The sequence below is a fragment of the Magallana gigas genome, chromosome 3 (genome assembly GCF_963853765.1).
Source record: "Magallana gigas chromosome 3, xbMagGiga1.1, whole genome shotgun sequence".
In the NCBI taxonomy this organism is placed as follows: Eukaryota; Metazoa; Mollusca; class Bivalvia; order Ostreida; family Ostreidae; genus Magallana; species Magallana gigas.
The window spans coordinates 60,427,655-60,445,401 of NC_088855.1; the positions used below are offsets into that span (position 1 = coordinate 60,427,655).

At 36.0% G+C, this 17,747-nt stretch overlaps 2 protein-coding genes across 3 annotated transcripts; both read right to left on the bottom strand.

The window, feature by feature from the left end:
- Positions 1 to 4,312: 4,312 nt before the first annotated feature.
- On the bottom strand, positions 4,313 to 5,589 carry LOC136273482 (uncharacterized). The gene has a single exon (XM_066077924.1). It carries the CDS (start codon positions 5,587 to 5,589, stop codon positions 4,906 to 4,908), a length of 684 nt encoding a protein of 227 aa, XP_065933996.1. The 3' UTR covers positions 4,313 to 4,905.
- A 925-nt stretch (positions 5,590 to 6,514) lies between these two features.
- LOC117690001 (uncharacterized) lies at positions 6,515 to 14,433 on the bottom strand. Of its 2 annotated transcripts, XR_010712518.1 has the most exons (3): positions 14,258 to 14,433; positions 7,171 to 13,722; positions 6,515 to 6,636 (listed from the first exon to the last, which is right to left on the bottom strand). XR_010712518.1 is itself a non-coding variant. In XM_066080686.1 (2 exons), the coding sequence occupies exon 2, from the start codon at positions 13,560 to 13,562 to the stop codon at positions 7,563 to 7,565; it is 6,000 nt and encodes a 1,999-aa protein (XP_065936758.1). In that variant the 5' UTR covers positions 13,563 to 13,722; positions 14,258 to 14,433; the 3' UTR covers positions 6,691 to 7,562. The 2 variants fall into 2 exon arrangements, 1 of the variants encoding a protein (XP_065936758.1); XM_066080686.1 differs by lacking the exon at positions 6,515 to 6,636 and having other exon boundaries at positions 6,691 to 13,722.
- Between the last annotated feature and the right edge of the window lie 3,314 nt (positions 14,434 to 17,747).

Here is a 17,747-nt window from a genome sequence, read left to right on the forward strand (position 1 = left end):
GTCTTATTTTACATAATATACAAATTGTATGTTAATTAAACAGTTATTTTTTTAATTAATTCAATGATAATTGTCACACTAATTGTTCTAACAAGTAGGGCGATAAGTATTTTTTGAGGAAAAAAAAGAGATTAAGCAAATCATCAAATTCATGTACTTAATTAAATTTGGGAAACTTATGATTAAATATTGAATCAGTGATAAAATTAATTTTGAAAAATATTTAGTATGATATATATAACAATAGTTCAATGCTTTTTAGCTACTCTTCCTATCTTGACCTTGTGCCATTGATAGTGTGGGGAACAATGGGTAGTGGACAACTGTATATGTATATGTACATCAGTGTGTAATTGAATGTAATTGAAAAGTAATTGGAATTACATGCTTTTTTGAAAGTAATTAATTAAATTACCATTACATGTAATTAAAAATTTGACCAATTACACATTACTTAAAATTACATCAAAATTTGTAATTAATAACACTCAATTACCATTTCAAATTACCATTACCCCATCCCTGTCCAGGACAATTACAAATTCAAACTTTCAAGACCCCGTCTTTCAGTACTCTCAGTACTTTGATTAAACGATACGATTAAAATATTAATGATATTTCAGAATTTCTCCTCAACCACTACCTTTCAGATAATGTATACGATTGTCAATAACCTTTAAAATGCTTAATTATTATTATTATTATAACATTTATATAGCGCTAAATATAATAAAATTACTCTGAAGCGCTTTACATAATAAGTTAAAACTACACAAAGAGCATACACAAATAAAATTGATTGAGTTATTATAGGCATATAAATCTAAAAAAAGAGGTTTACATATATAAAATAGGCTAAACGGTTTTTAAAATATTCATAAAACATTTTCAGCACAGATTAAAGACTGAAGATCTAATTAAACTGATGAAAGGGTCAATTATAAAACGCTAATTTAACAAGATGTGTCTTGAGTAACTTTTTAAAAGTGGTCAGATTTCCTTCGAGTCTTAAAACTGCGGGAAGACTGTTCCAGATTTCTGCTGCACTGACATCGAAACGGCGATTTCCATAGAATTTGGTACGTGCCTTGGGCTTAACCAGAAATCTGGAGTTCTCTGATCGAAGTGATCTTGATGGAAAATATACATCAACAAGGTTCTGAATGTATGCCGGTGACTTCTCTTGCAAAGCCTTGAAAACAATCAAAACTAGTTTGTATTGAATTCGAAATTCCACTGGCAACCAATGAAGAGCAATCAGCACCGGTGTGATATGATCATGCTTCTTGGTTCTTGTTATTATTCTGGCAGCTGTATTTTGAATTCTCTTTAGCTTTGACAAGGAGCTGGAGCCCAACCCATACAGCAATGCGTTTCCATAATCAAGCCTTGATGTGACAAGGGAGCACACTAACGTTTTGCAAGCATTTTCCGAAATGAGTTTACGACTTCGACCAATATTTCGAAGTTGGTAGAAACACTGTTTAGAAATAGAACTAATTTGGTCATCTAAAGTCAGCGTCCGGTCAAAGAGTACCCGTAGGTTTCTAACGCAGGAAGTTGCATCAATAATCTGACAGTCAAAATTTATTTTGCAGTGTTCAAATGCACCAAGTCTGTTTTTAGGAGAAAATATAATAAGTTCTGTTTTGTCTTGATTTAATTTAAGCATATTGGTTTTCATCCAATCACTGATATCTGAAATGCATGCCTAGAGTGTACGTGTTTTTGTGTCCAATGCCAGGCTTGGTTGGACAACCATATATACTTGAGTGTCATCAGCATAGCTGTGGAAAGACATTCCATGCTTGCGACAAATCTCACATATGGGTTTGGAGAACATACAGTAGAACTTTGGTCTTAAAACTGACCCCTGTGGTACACCATAATTAAGTTGAAAATCAGCCGACGTAGACGAAAGGACCGCAACTCGCTGATGTCTTTTGGTGAGATAAGATTCAATCCACGCCAGAGCATCGCCGCCTATTCCATAGGAAAGTTTAAGACGCTTAACAAGGATGGAATGGTCAATTACATCAAAAGCAGCTGACAGATCCAACATAAAAAGAACAGCGCATGAGCTGGAGTCTAGCGCTGTCACAATATCATGGTGTACCTTTAAAAGGGCCGTCTCTGTAGAGTGAAATACCCGATATGCAGACTGGTATGTGTCTTGCAGATTGTTTGACACAAGATGATGCTCAAGTCGTGCATTGACTACCATTTCCAGGATTTTAGATAGGAAGGACAGGTTGGAAACTGGGTGGTAGTTCTTCAGAACTTCATTGTCCAGCCCTTGCTTTTTTAGCAACGGGCGGACTACAGCTTCTTTAAAAGAGGATGGCACTGATGATTCTGAAAGGGACTTGTTGATAATTGTTGTAATAATTGGCAATAGGAAGTCAATGGATTGTTTCAGATTATGGGTCGGTATTGGGTCTAGTTCGCAGGATTTAGGAGCCGAGTGCATGATTAATTTACGAACCTCAGTCTCAGTTGTTAATGCAAAGCAATCTAATGATTGTCCACAAAATATCATAAAATGTCAGCGCTTAAAGGTCAAATGAAACGATATCCTGACCATATTGACTTATATACGGGAATGAGTTCATAAGTGCCTATTTAATAAGACTGACATTGTTTTTTGGATATTTTATGCAAAATGTGAGCGCCACAGTCGATCAAAATTACTTAGTCGGGAAAAGGAACATTGACTTACGCGGCTTACCTCCCTTGCTTATGACGTCAGTAAGACCCAATCGCCTTATAAAGCTATGTTGTGAATACAAATATCCATGGCATTTTGCAGCATTTTAAAAGAAAAAAAATACTATTTTATATAAAAACTTGTATAATTATACAATAATCAACCACGTCAGTATTTGTTCTCTCAAGAAATGAAATCGTGTGCGTTTTTATTTACATGTAATAGCGTGTACATAATCAGTGATATTCAGTTTCGAGACTTCAGGGAGAATAAATGATTTTCTTCATAGATCCACATGCAAGTATAATATAATTTTAATATAAGCATATTTATATGTTTTATTTTGATCTTTTTAATGAAATTGACAAATTCAAAAATAAGTCTGATCGTTTTTTCCCATTTGCACGTTCATGCAATTCCTTAAGATTTTTTTTCTAAACAACTTGTAGGCCTCATTGTGCCTCATTCGCTTCACGATTTTATTGTTTGTTTCACTTTCAAATTCACAAATATGTTACCATTTAATTATTTTTAGTCTAAGAGAAATTTCTTCAAATGTTTTGTTTTTGAAACGTGTACTTGAATGTGCGGTGTTTTGATTTTAAAACGTGTATGTGCGGTGTTTACTCACAGATCCCTTTTATCTCACTTTCTTGCGCAATGTTTTCTTTCGGTTTTTTTTTATCATTATTGATGCTTGTTCTTAATAAAATCTGTTGATTATCTTCACATTCGTTCACAACTATTTTTATCAAACAACCGATTTATTTTACCGATACATTTCGAAATCCTTAAATGCCATATTTCCGCGATCTAATTTAATAAAACGTTAATACACGTGTACACAAAGTATTTTCTAAAGATATTGCTACATGTATGTATCAATAAGTCAGAAATTTATATTATTTCGAAATAAAATTTAAGAATAATTTTGCGGCATTTTATAGTAGCTCTTAAATACAAACTATGTACACAATGCCTCAAACATTTTCATTGGCTTGCCTAATATACTTTTTTATGTGACAAAATAAATCAAATCAATTTAAATGCTTTAATTCCCTTTAAATGTAGCTCAATCATTATACGTACCGAAGAAGAAAATGATGTTTCTATTTCAAAAGGATAAGGATAATTCATTTATCAGCTGTAAATGTTGGAGCATTTCTTTCGTTAAATTTCCACTCCAGTACGGGATCTTCATCATGATTTTACTTTTGTGAGAAGCTGATATTAGATTTATTCATTAACGACCAATTAAAACTAAGTCATCTGTAGGCTACTACGAAATCAAATGATCTCATTTGAAAAGAAAGACACGTTCATATATGCAAAAATTACTAAAATTTAATCGATAAACTACTGTAAAATTACACTAGTTTTAATGCATTGTTTACATCGGTGGGTCTTTGTGACGTCATAAATCCACAAAATCAAGAACGATAAGCGGGCAAGAATTTTTTCAGGTGCTCAGTTTTCACGGTTATTTCTCAGTAATGCAAAGGCAAAAATATCTTACATCATGTATTTTCACATTTGTTTATACCAAGCTTTATATTCATGAAAGAAAATCATAGTGTTAAAAATCGTTTCATATGACCTTTAACTCACCCAGTCCTAGGTTTTCCTTGAATATAGCAAGCTGGTCACGGATGGTGGATATTTTCCCGATGAAAAATCTTCCAAATTCGTTTGTCATTTCCTCCTTGTTGTCACGTGTGGGGAAAATTAGACCACAGTCTTTGCCCAAGAGATTATTTGTTATTTTATAAAGTTTTTTCTGGTCAGTACCGATCTCTGCGATCTTTTCAGAGAAGTAGTTCTCTTTGGCCGACAGTAGCAATCTGCACGATTCTAAAGATTTGTTCTTGAAGATTTCTTTATGAACAACAAGTCCAGTTTCTCGCATGAGTCTCTCTGCTTGACGTTTGTGCGCTTTGCCATTCGAAGTTCGTCGTTATACCATGGTGTGTTTGATTGTCTTGTTACAGTTTTGGTTTTCTCAGGAGCATGTTGATTCAAGAGAGTGCGCAATTCATGATCGTAACATTTAACTAGTACATCCAAGGACCTATCAAGATCATGAAGCATGTCCAATGATGTTAAGTCATTTCTAAATTTTGACATATCGATCTTACGGAGTTTGCGGAAAGTTATGGTTTTGGGTTCTTTTAAAGCTTTGGATATATGTAACTGAACGCTTAGGGCAAAATGGTCATCTCCAGCGTTGCCGTTTTGTTATCACAGAGAGCAGGATCTTGGATTGTAGGCACACTACGAAGGATGTGACTGCTGTTTCCCGTGATAATCAAGTCCAAGGTGTGACCATGGACATGAGTAGCTCCTTTCACGTGCTGCGTTAACCCATGCTCATCCAAAATTATCCGAAACCTTCGTGCATCGGTGTTGTTCGGATCATCAACGTGAAAGTTAAGATCACATGTAATTATCAATTCCTCGGGTAGGATGACAAGTTTGTCAAGATAGCATGACCACTCCTTGAAAAACACAGTGGTCTTAAATCCGTTGGATTTAGAAGCTGGTGGGCGGTAGATTACACACAATCTCACATGGTTATTTGATGAGGCAACTGTACACTCCAGGTGCTCAAAATGTGTAAAATGAAAGTCGGTGGAAATGGGTTTGTGACAGCATGAAATATGATCTTTATGAATCAGTGCCAATCCACCTCCCCGGTGTTTTCTCGGCTTTTGCAAGACAGAGAATCCCTCGGGTGTAAGTTCGGATAAAATCACATTGTCGTTTTCCTTTCCAAGCCACGTTTCTGTAAGGGCTAAAAGGTCAATATTATTAGAGACAATGTAATCATTGATTGCAACCGTTTTGTTCACCACTGACCGACAATTTAAACAAGCTAGGGACATGTAACCATCACATGTGTGATGTTTGTTAAGATTGGGCGTGCGTCATGTGTTTTGTCAGTTGGAATAAAGACAAGGTTGTCTGTATTAACCCCCGGAACTTGTTGTTTAGTTAACCTAGGCTGCCTGACACTAATGGTATTGATGTGTTTGATGAATCTTCGACCTGCCTTTGTGCCTCTTCGCACACGAGTATTCTTCGTACAATCTGGTTGAGGAAGGTGGCATGTTACAAAACACATTGTACGACAAATCTTAGAACGATCTTGCATTAAGCTTTCAAGCAAGAGGTATGTAACGTGTACCTAGAAAAGTTGGACTACTACGAGAACAAGTTATCAGCACGATTACAAGAACGACTTCTCAATAAAACATAAAAGCAATGAAAAACAATTTGTACAAGTAAAAGTCGGGGAGAGATAGAGCCACGAAGCATCAAAATGTGCCTTAAATTTTTCACAAAACTCAAGTTTGAAACAATACAAATTGTAATTACTTATAATGTAGGGCACACTATTCTGCTTCTATGCATTTGAAATTTTTTCACTTAGGCCCCACCGTTTAGCACATGCGCATCATCAAACATACTATGATCGTTAAAAATAGCTGAGAATTGTAGATTTTACTGCAGTATTTCCCAAATTTGAATGTGGCCACACTTGAGTACCTCTTTGAAACTTTTAAAACTGAGAGATATTGCGTAAATGCTTCTGCCTGCAAAATTTCGTAGAGGTACTCAAGTGTGGCCAATGTGTATTTTACAAATTTTGAAAATTTTAGTAACAGAAAATAAAACTGACCACTCTATTTTAGGGTAATTATTTGGTTCCTTTTTATTGAAATAGCAGAATTTAATTAATAATGATAAAGAATTATTTGTGATTATTTACAAAATCATCATTTTATCAAATATTTGAGGAAGTGTACTGGCCAGTGAAATGAGGAAACTTTGGTCACTTTTGTAAATGCGTCTTTATTTTAATTTGGAGGGTGACAAAACATGTAAGATGTATGACGAATGACGAATGACGAATGACGAATAACGATTTACTACAAAAAATAGAGAAAAAATATTGTAAATAAAGTAATTCAAAAAACACACACATACAAATTCATCCTAGTAAATATATGATGACAATGATGAGACGTATGACTATCTGATGTATCAATATATCCTAATTCAATTAGTCACAATAAGATCTGCATCTAGATATATAAATCTGAAATGCTCTAGCAAGGTTTGGCGACAGAAAAATGTAAACAAAGAGGCATAACTCTAGACAACCAAATGATATCATACATGATGCAAATGGAGTTACCTCCCGTAATATATCAATTATAAACCTAACATAATCCAGCGAAGTTGCACACATGCCTCATAATTACATATAAGTACCTCTATATAGCTTTATCAATATATCATTAATTATGACCTTGAAATATCCATGCATATGCATAAATAGTAACTTTATACCTACACTAAAGTATGAAAATTATCAAATGTACTGTAATATAATTCTACTGCACAATGTACATATGCATTGGAAAAACATTCTAACAATATACATATATCATAACACTCACCAATTAAGTAGTTTCCTCCATAGAAAAGTACATTCAGTACAAAATGTTTGAAGACATGAGCCCGCCTCACACAAGTTCACGGGCTCTACACACAAAATATATTGAGCTCAAAAACTGATGACGTCAGATCAGGTATGACTAACTGCAGTACCAGCATAGATATGACTAATTGCAGTATTGGCGGTAACAACCCAGCCCCCTAATTGTGGAATGAATATGACACAATTACGTCGAAAATACTCTACATCATTAAGTTACAAACAATCTAGTTTTTTATCAAATTTGTGTCTTCACTAGCAATTGTTCCTAGAAAATGTCAACAATGAACAAACATTCAATGATCACAAATAATAATACAGAAATTTGCACAAGTTCGTAATAATCAAACAGTTCTAACAATCTCCTTCTAGAATCCGGCAGAGTTTATCAACGGGGCGGATCAGAATATTTGTCGCAGTTTTAACTTTAACTTGTCGCACAAGTCCGTTGCAGTCCGGTATAGTTTCACAAATAATGCCCATAGGCCACGAATTTCTCGGAGAATTAGAATCGACTATTAACACAATATCACCAATTTGCAAGTTCCGTTTGATTTCGTGCCACTTCTGTCTTTCTTGTAAAAGCGGTAGGTATTCCCGTACCCATTTATGCCAAAACAGGTTTGCCATATATTGAACTTGTCTCCACCTTCTCCTGTGATAGATGTCGTCCTTATCAAAAACTCCTGGAGGCAGGTTCGGTTTCCGCTTCATTAAGAGCAAATGGTTTGGTGTTAGTGGTTCCAAATCAGAGTGGTGATCTGTATTCTTCGTAATTGGTCGATCGTTGATCATATATTCGATTTCACACATCAGGGTATCAAGTCCTTCGTCGTCCAAGGTCTGTTCCCTTACAACGCTGTTCATGGCCTTGCGAATAATTCGAATGATTCTTTCCCACACTCCACCATGATGTGATCCAGCTGGTGGGTTAAACTGCCAGTCTACATTCTTCTGTAACATTGAATTTTGAATCTGGTGTTGATTCCATTCCTGTATGGATCGGGCAAGTTCACGTTCGGCACCAACAAAATTAGTTCCATTATCAGAACGTATCTTCGTAACTTGTCCCCTTCTGGCAATAAAGCGTCGCAAGGCATTTATGTAAGAATCAGTGTCTAATGAAGCTGCTACTTCCAAATGTACAGCTCGACTTGCCAAGCAGGTGAATATTACGCCATAACGTTTCACACGACTTCTCATTTGTTTTACTTCGAACGGTCCAAAGTAATCGACTCCTACTCTGCTAAATGGTGGTTCATCTGGAACGATACGATCCTTTGGTAGATTTGCCATCTTCTGCTCTTCAACTTTCGACTTGAATCGTCTACATGTAACACATCTTGATATCAGCTTCCTGATGGCTGACGGAGCATGAATAATCCAATACTTTTCTCTTAACTTTGCCAACATATGGTTTCTTCCACTATGCATCAGTTCTTGGTGAATTTGTCTAAGAATGATAGTTGACACGTGATGATCTTTGGGTAGAATAACTGGATGTTTCATCTCTGCTGGAATACTTGACTGGTGTAGTCGACCGCCGACACGTAAAATTCCATCATCCAAAAATGGATCCAAGTTCCTGATTCTACTTCTACGATTCACATGAGAGTTTCCTGATGCAAGAGCATTGATTTCTGTGTCAAATTCTTGCTGTTGAACAAATTTCAGTATTGACTTTTCTGCCTCTTTAAGGTCTTGGTGCGATAGAACACTCTTATCATATGATTCTTGTAATATTGGACTAGAATTGAGTCTTTTCATGTTCACACGCCTTAACAATTCTTTCCGCACCTTCAGAATCCATGCCACTGTTCGTTTCAACAAGTACCACGAAGAATAATGTTGAATCAACTTATTAACACACTCTGTAGAATTGTCTGAATTCTGTTGTTCTGCGATGACTGCTCTGATGGTAACTCTTTTCACCTCTGGGTCATTGTCCAATAATTCTGTATCAGCGATCTCCATTGGATGTTTGGGCCACTGATCCTCTGGTTCCAATAAAAAACTAGGGGCCTTGATCCAGTTTTCTTGCATGATAAGGCTGTTGGCCGATATACCTCTTGATGCGTAATCAGCTGGGTTGACTTTCGTGTTAATGTATCTCCAATTGCTTGGCTGCGATCCTTCATGTATCACTGCTAGTCTGTTAGCAACGAAAGTATGAAATCTTGCTGTTCTGTTCTGAATATAACGTAATACTGCCATACTGTCGGTCCAGAATATAACGCGATCGATGGGCATGTCTAGCTCGGTCAGTAACATCTTGTTGGTTTTGACGGCTATTGTAGCTGCCGTCAACTCCAGTCTTGGAATGGTTGTCTGTTTGAGTGGTGTAACACGAGATTTTCCCATGATGAAAGAACAATGACGTTCTCCGTCTGTATTCTCCAGTAGTAAGTAGGACACTGTGCCATACCCTGTTTCGCTTGCGTCAGAGAAGTGATGTAACTGTGTAATGACTGGATCGAATCCAAAGGGCTTGATACACCTGTTCACTTTGAAGTCTTCTAGTTTCTGGAGGTCCTGGTACCAATGATTCCACTGAATTACGAGGTCATCTGGAATTCTATCGTCCCATCCTAATTGCATCTTGCAAAGTTCTTGAAGGATACATTTGGCCTTGAGTACAAATGGAGCCAAAAATCCTAATGGGTCATATACACTACTGACCATCGACAGAATTCCTCGTCTGGTAAGCGGTTGTTTGTTCAATTCCAGCTTGAAGTTGAAGAAATCAGACTCGACGCACCACTGGACTCCAAGGGCTCTTTCAATCGGCAAAGTATCACGATCTAGATCTAAAGTCTTAACTTCTTTAGCTCTCTCTGACACAGGTATTGAGTTCATGACATCTCGACTGTTGCTTATCCACTTTGAAATGTGAAAACCACCTTTGTCTAAAAGTCTTTGTAAGTCTTTCACTAATATTACAGCCTTGTTCACAGATTTGACAGACTTAAGACAATCATCTACGTAGAAGTTTTTGAGAACGGTGTTAACAGTCTCTTCACTGAAATATCCTTTCCAATCCTGAGCTGTTTTTCGAAGACAAAAATTGGCACAACTAGGTGAAGATGTTGCACCAAACAAATGCACAACCATTTGGTATTCAGTTACACTTTTCGAAGGATCTCCATCTTTCCACCATAGGAATCGAAGAAATGAAGCATCCTGAAGAGGTACACGCACTTGGTAGAACATGCTGTCAATATCACCCATAACAGCTATCTCATCTTCCCGAAATCTGATCAGAGTTCCAATAAGTGTGTTTGTCAAGTTAGGGCCTTGTAACAACTGATCATTTAGTGAAGTTCCCTTGAACTTGGCTGCACAATCAAATACAACGCGCAGTTTATTCTTCTTGGGATGAAATACACCATGATGTGGCAAATACCACACACGTCCATCGTTTTGTTGTAGGTTCTCAGTAGGAACTTGTTGTGCGTAACCTTCACTGATAATTTTGTCCATAAATGCTTTATAACTGTCACAAAATTCAATGTTGTTTTCAAATTTTCGGGATAATGAAATCAGTCTCTGTTCTGCTTGTTTTCTGTTGTTAGGCATTGTAACAGTTTTAGATTTGAAAGGTAAGTCAATGATATAATGTCCATCCTCAAAATGAACTGACTTTTTTACCAATTCTAGGAAAGTTTTATCTTCCTTTGACGGCTCTGGAACATCATAGATCGTCCGCTCACAAAAGTCATGATTAAACTGGTATCTTATCTGTTCTTCTAATCTTGCATCAATGCGATTGACCGTGACGAATGTGTTGAAAATGCCATTTTCTGGAACTGTGTCGATTGGTCCATTGATTACCCATCCAAGGATAGTCTTCATAGCGAATGGACCATTGTCTTTACTAGGAATTATGTCCCATGGTTCCATTGCTCTAGGAACATTGACACCAATTAACAAACCGATATCACTATCCATTGGTATCCTGTCAATGTAAATGTCTTTTAAATGCGGCCATCTTTGAAGGTCTTCCAGTGAAATTATGTCTTTCCTGGACACAGGTAATTCTGGTTGTGTGTAAATAGGAGGAAGATCTATTGGATTGTCACCATTCACGTCAGTTATTTCGAGTCCAGAGAGAATATAACAATTTTCTGTCTTCTGTTGTCCCATGGTTGTCAGATTTAACAAAGTCTTTTTGCCTTCAATGTGAAGTAAGTTTGCTATTTTCTCTGTACAAAATGTTGCTGTACTCCCTGAATCCAAGAAAGCATATGTATAAATGTATTTGTCACTGTTTCTTGATTTCAGTCGCACTGGTATAATTGGAAGCGCTTGCCTCACAAGTTCCCCAGCCCCCATATGCGCTGCCGAAGACACAGATGCTGAAGGTACAGACAATCTGTTGTTGTTCTGGTCCGGAGGTTCAAAGCTCTGTCGAGGATCCAAGTGGAGTATAGAAGGATGACATCTCTTACAATGAATACAATATGACTTGCGTTGACAAACTCCCTTCTGGTGTCCAGATTTTAAACAAGAAAAGCACAGTCCTTTCATTTTTAAAACTGCATATCTGTCTTTCAGAGGAAGTTTCATAATGTTCTTGCACTCTTCCAAGGAATGTGACGAACCTTCACAATAGATGCATGGTTTCACAAAAGCACAAAATTTTGGTTTGTATTGAACAGCAGCTGTGTGATTTTCTGTAGATGAATGGGACTCCATAGTTTTTGTAGCAAAGTTCCGGCTCGGTCTTGAAAACGTGTTCACTTTTTCATTCTGTCGTTTTGGTGCAATTGAGCTAGAATTCATGACTTCTTTTCCATAGATAGGGTCATTCGCCTTTTTAGCTTCTTTGCGGACGAAGTTTACTAAGTTTTGAAATGTAACAGCTTCGTTTCTGTCCTTAAGTTCATACACCACATTTCGCCACTTTTCATGTAAGTAGAATGGTAGCTTCCTAATTAGAAGTTTCATGTTTTCTGAGTATTCAAGAACTCGAGCACTGTTTACGTTATTCACAGCAAATTGACACTCGGTTAAGAATATTGCATAAGAGTCTAATGCCTTCGAATTGTCTGGTTTAATTGCTGGCCAATCCAACGCCTTCTTGACATAAGTATGAGCCACAACATCTGGATCACCATATCGATCCTTAAGTTCATCTAAAGCTTGTAGGTATCCTCTTTCTGCATCCAAATGTGAATATCCAGTTACTATTATGTTTGCTTCACCACTGGTAAATTGAAGAAGAAAGTTCAAGCGCTCTTCATATGAACTGGTGTTAGCGCACACTTTGGTGTTGAACTGTCGGATAAATCTTTGGTAGTCCATTGGATTTCCTTCAAACTTTTGAATGTCAGCTTTAGGTTTGTTGAGCTCTCTTGCAACTGTAAATAGATCATCTGTGTTGTGGTGATTTTCTGCAGTTGTAAACGTTGGCTCTGACAGATGAGAATAAACTTGAGTCTGTGGTAGACGACTTGTTGTTGCATAACTTGAAACAGGCACATATGGTGTACTGTGGCGTGTTATTGTTGGCATATATGGAATACCAGGTGTCATTGTACATGTAGATCTGTTAATGTGGTTAACTGTTTCACATGTTGGTAATGGTCTTGAAACAGACGAAAACACCGGTGCATATGGACTCAACTTTGACTGCTTCATAGATGTAGACACATGCATGATGGGATCCTGTATTGATGTTGTCACTGTTGATAAAGGAAGATGAATGTCACCCGCGGCCTCTGACAGACGTCCCACTTCCAGATCAGCTTTTTCCAGTTGTTCGATTATTTTAGTTCTCTCATCACATATTTTTAAAGCTGTCTTTATATCCAGTTCTTCTTCCTTCAATTTCAACTGTAATTTGGCCTCTTCTATCTGTTTTTTCTCTTGAAATGATGCCGCTCTGGCCTCTAATTCCGCTTTTCTTTGACTTTCCTCCAACTTCGCTTGCGAATAACTGCTCTTGCGACTTCCACTAGAACTCACGGAATTGTTATCAATCACAACACTTTTTGAATGTTTCGTAAACCACTCCTCTACAGAACTTTTCAAATCCATAAGGTATTCATCCCTCTTCTGGAATCTTTCTTCATCAGGGACCTGATCACTGGTAGAAAGCCAAGCCCGTACTTCATCCTGAGACACTAGAAATTCTTCGTATTTATCGAGCCATTCACTATACGCTCTTCTAATCGTTTCTTTATCCTCTGATGATAATAATAATTTCTGTAAGTTGTCACTAAGTGTCAACAGTATTTTGAAACACCTTTCTCGGTTTTTATTTTTACTTTCCAGGGTAAATTCAGCACCTTTTTGAGTCATTTTCCTGCTTCGTTCACTCTTACGGTACTGTTCTATCTTCTCACCCTCCATCCTCCTCCATCATCTACTTAATTGTAAATATTTGTACTGGCCAGTGAAATGAGGAAACTTTGGTCACTTTTGTAAATGCGTCTTTATTTTAATTTGGAGGGTGACAAAACATGTAAGATGTATGACGAATGACGAATGACGAATGACGAATAACGATTTACTACAAAAAAATAGAGAAAAAATATTGTAAATAAAGTAATTCAAAAAACACACACATACAAATTCATCCTAGTAAATATATGATGACAATGATGAGACGTATGACTATCTGATGTATCAATATATCCTAATTCAATTAGTCACAATAAGATCTGCATCTAGATATATAAATCTGAAATGCTCTAGCAAAGTTTGGCGACAGAAAAATGTAAACAAAGAGGCATAACTCTAGACAACCAAATGATATCATACATGTTGCAAATGGAGTTACCTCCCGTAATATATCAATTATAAACCTAACATAATCCAGCGAAGTTGCACACATGCCTCATAATTACATATAAGTACCTCTATATAGCTTTATCAATATATCATTAATTATGACCTTGAAATATCCATGCATATGCATAAATAGTAACTTTATACCTACACTAAAGTATGAAAATTATCAAATGTACTGTAATATAATTCTACTGCACAATGTACATATGCATTGGAAAAACATTCTAACAATATACATATATCATAACACTCACCAATTAAGTAGTTTCCTCCATAGAAAAGTACATTCAGTACAAAATGTTTGAAGACATGAGCCCGCCTCACACAAGTTCACGGGCTCTACACACAAAATATATTGAGCTCAAAAACTGATGACGTCAGATCAGGTATGACTAACTGCAGTACCAGCATAGATATGACTAATTGCAGTATTGGCGGTAACAGGAAGAAATGCATATAAACTGAATTTTAACATGTTTCATCTAGTAATGTTATACTGTGTATTCATGCTTACATCGTGCATCATCAATGACGTCATAGTTTGACGTTTGCGACGTCAGTTGAATCTGTACATGGAATCTTGAGTATTTTTAGTATTTTGCCAAGAGAATTTACCAGTAAAGTCTGCATTTCTAAAAAGCATTATTTCTATGTACCACGGTACTATTCAATTGAAGTAGAATATGAGATACATGAACATTGCTAACTAACAGAAAAAAAAAATTAAATTGGCAAAGTTAACATTGTACGTATGTAAGTATATATATATTTCTATAGCCTACCTTTATGTAGAATAAACGATAGCATGTGTAAGTAGCTAGTTGTGGATTTTGTTGTCAAACGGTGAAATGCATTAAACGAACGGAAAGATGCAAGCGATTTTTTTACACAAGTACGTGTTCCTGAATACCGCGGGAGAAGACAGTCGACATCAGGTGTAAACATGTACATAAATGATAAACGTAACTTATTCCGTCAAAAAACTTGATTATTTAATTCCTAAGTACAGCTGTAATTGAATATTAAGCCATCGTCCCTTGCATAAAAAAAATTGCCAATGCATACGTCTTTTCTTTATCAGCCACCTGTTGATCAGTGTTGATTAGTCGCGTGGTCAATGTATTTCCGTTGAACCGTTTCATGCAATTACACTCCTTTCTTAATTAACGATCGATTGTGTCCGTTTCGATGAAGACGGCTTTTGGTGTACACAGCTTAGAATACATTATCAGCATGTGCACTATATAGAAGTCTAATCCTAATTGCGATGTCTTTGTTGATAATTTGTCCAATGAAATAACAAATCAACCTAAATGTGTGTACATCGGTGACTTACTTTTGCCAATAAAATTCTCGATTGAAAACATCTTTGATTATTTTATGCGTATTAAATCTAATTAAAGTTTTTCTTGTGTGGCATATATAAAAAAATTCTCTATAAAAAACAACGATGAGTACAGAGAGATTTAAAACAGTATTTGTTTCCATTCAACCCCCTCCCCCCTCCCTTCCCTACCCTCTAAAAAAATCGATTTACGGCCGAGTTCACTACAAATCTATATATATGATTACACAAATTCTACATGCTTGCTATGAATTCGATTTTTCAAGACAATTTTACGACATTATTTATCTGCTATTGCTTGATGTTTTAAATAAAAATGTTCATTTCAACCTATCTTCGCTTCAAAATAGTAAACTCTCTCTCTCTCTCTCTCTCTCTCTCTCTCTCTCTCTCTCTCTCTCTCTCTCTCTCTCTCTCTCTGAAATATGATCTTAATTCTCAAGACATTTACGGATAGCTTATCACTTGTAACAATTCTCAAAGGACATTAATATCACCAGAAAAAATGAAATGTAAATGAATAGACGTTACGGCATCTATAAGGAATAATTAACTCATAAGAATATTTTAAAAGAAATCGATATTCTTTTTTCATTTAATTAATGACCATTAAAACACTGATGTAATGTCATTCCCTTCTTCCAGCAGTCAAAAAGTGTACTTGTGACAGTCCGATATATTGAGAGCTTCTTAATATCTGACCATTACCAGTGGTTACAATTCTGTTATTCCTTAAAATCGTGCTGTCTCAGGAATCAACTATTATATTCAATGGAGTGATTTAAGTACTATATATGCCTCAAACACTTCTGTATGAAAAAATATCACTGTTCTCGGCCCTATAACGGGCCTCGAAACTGTTTTATATTATTTCATACAGAGCTGCTTTCGGCATACTAGTATATCCATTACATATACACAGTCGCTAAAAGGTTTTATTTTTCACTTGAACAGTTGAACGGTGAGCGCACAGTGAGTGCACTCTAAACGAACGGCGAGTGCACGCTGAGCCGAATTTGGATAGCGCTTATGAACGATGAACTGTGAGCGAACATAGAGCGCAAACGCAAAGTGAACGTTGAACGATATATGTACTCTATGTGAACGCAAGATGAACGATTTATTCGGAGTGCCCCGGGCGGTATTGTTACATTTTTATATTGTTATAAGCCTAAATATAATAATATCTGACTAAACAATAATTGAACACTTAACGAACGCAGTGAGCGCAAGGCGAAATCTTTGTGAACGCACGGTGGGCGTTTTGTGAACGATGAGCGGGAACGGAGCGGAGAGCGCAAGTGAATGCACGGTGAGCGCACATGAACGCACGGTTAGCCCACGAGAAAATGGGAAAATAAAACATTTCAAAGGACTGAACCCTGGCATCTAACTGATGTAAAGCGCCAGGATTGGGTGAAAATATCGAAACCTTGAAACAAGTGAAATAATCATTTAGAATAATGTACACAGACTGTTGCAGTAATGCATCAAAATTCGAGATTACATATATCTCTATTAAATTCAATTACCGTATCTCTGTCATATTTATTTATATTAATTTGTGATTGCATTGATAGAATGCAATGATTAATCCCCAGTTATACATTGCGCATCATTAGCATTACTTCATGCAGTTTCAAATTGCAGAAAAAAGAACTTTGAAGACACCGACATATTTACATGTACCTCCGTTATATTGACCTTCAGCATTGGTCCCTGTAATATTTTTTAATCTTTATTGTAAATAAGCTTTTCATGCTATTTTCATCAATAAATTTATTTTCATAAATTAATTATAATGTCTACATGATAATTTCATTTGTTTTTTGTTTATTGTTTGCTGACGTCACAATAGGAATCGACGTAAAGAGTTGACCGTCATAGTAAACTCATATTTTTTTTTTTTAAATGACAAATGAGATATTTAGAATTATAAAAGAAAATATTTCAAAAAGCTTAAATGCGGTTTATGACTGTTTATACAAAGATTTATAATATCAAGTGCTGAAAATTTAAAGATGTCACATACATTGTCACATTTTGTTCTATAAAGATAAAGAATGGATGTGCGTTAGTACTCTTCCATTTAAAGTCGTGTTTTTTAAATAGAATGTATGCATTAACTTCGCTTTTTTTTTTTACAATTATAACTTCCGTAATCTGTACTACCGATTAAATTCTTAAATTTCTTTTGGCTTGAGATAACTGTTTTATTCAATTACTTACTTATAATGTCAGTAGTTGCCTGGCATTTTATTTTTGCATTGATTGACTCAGAATTTCATAAAAACAAAAATAGCAATATTCTGTATCTTTACAGCCTTACATTAACTGCATTTGAATACATTCACAATAATGTCTAATAAGCATTTACATGTTCTAAAATGTGTTAAACA

Excerpts from the sequence above, each read along its gene's own strand:
- LOC136273482 (XM_066077924.1), bottom strand. The coding sequence starts at position 5,589 with ATGTCCCTAGCTTGTTTAAATTGTCGGTCAGTGGTGAACAAAACGGTT.
- LOC117690001 (XM_066080686.1), bottom strand. The coding sequence starts at position 13,562 with ATGGAGGGTGAGAAGATAGAACAGTACCGTAAGAGTGAACGAAGCAGG.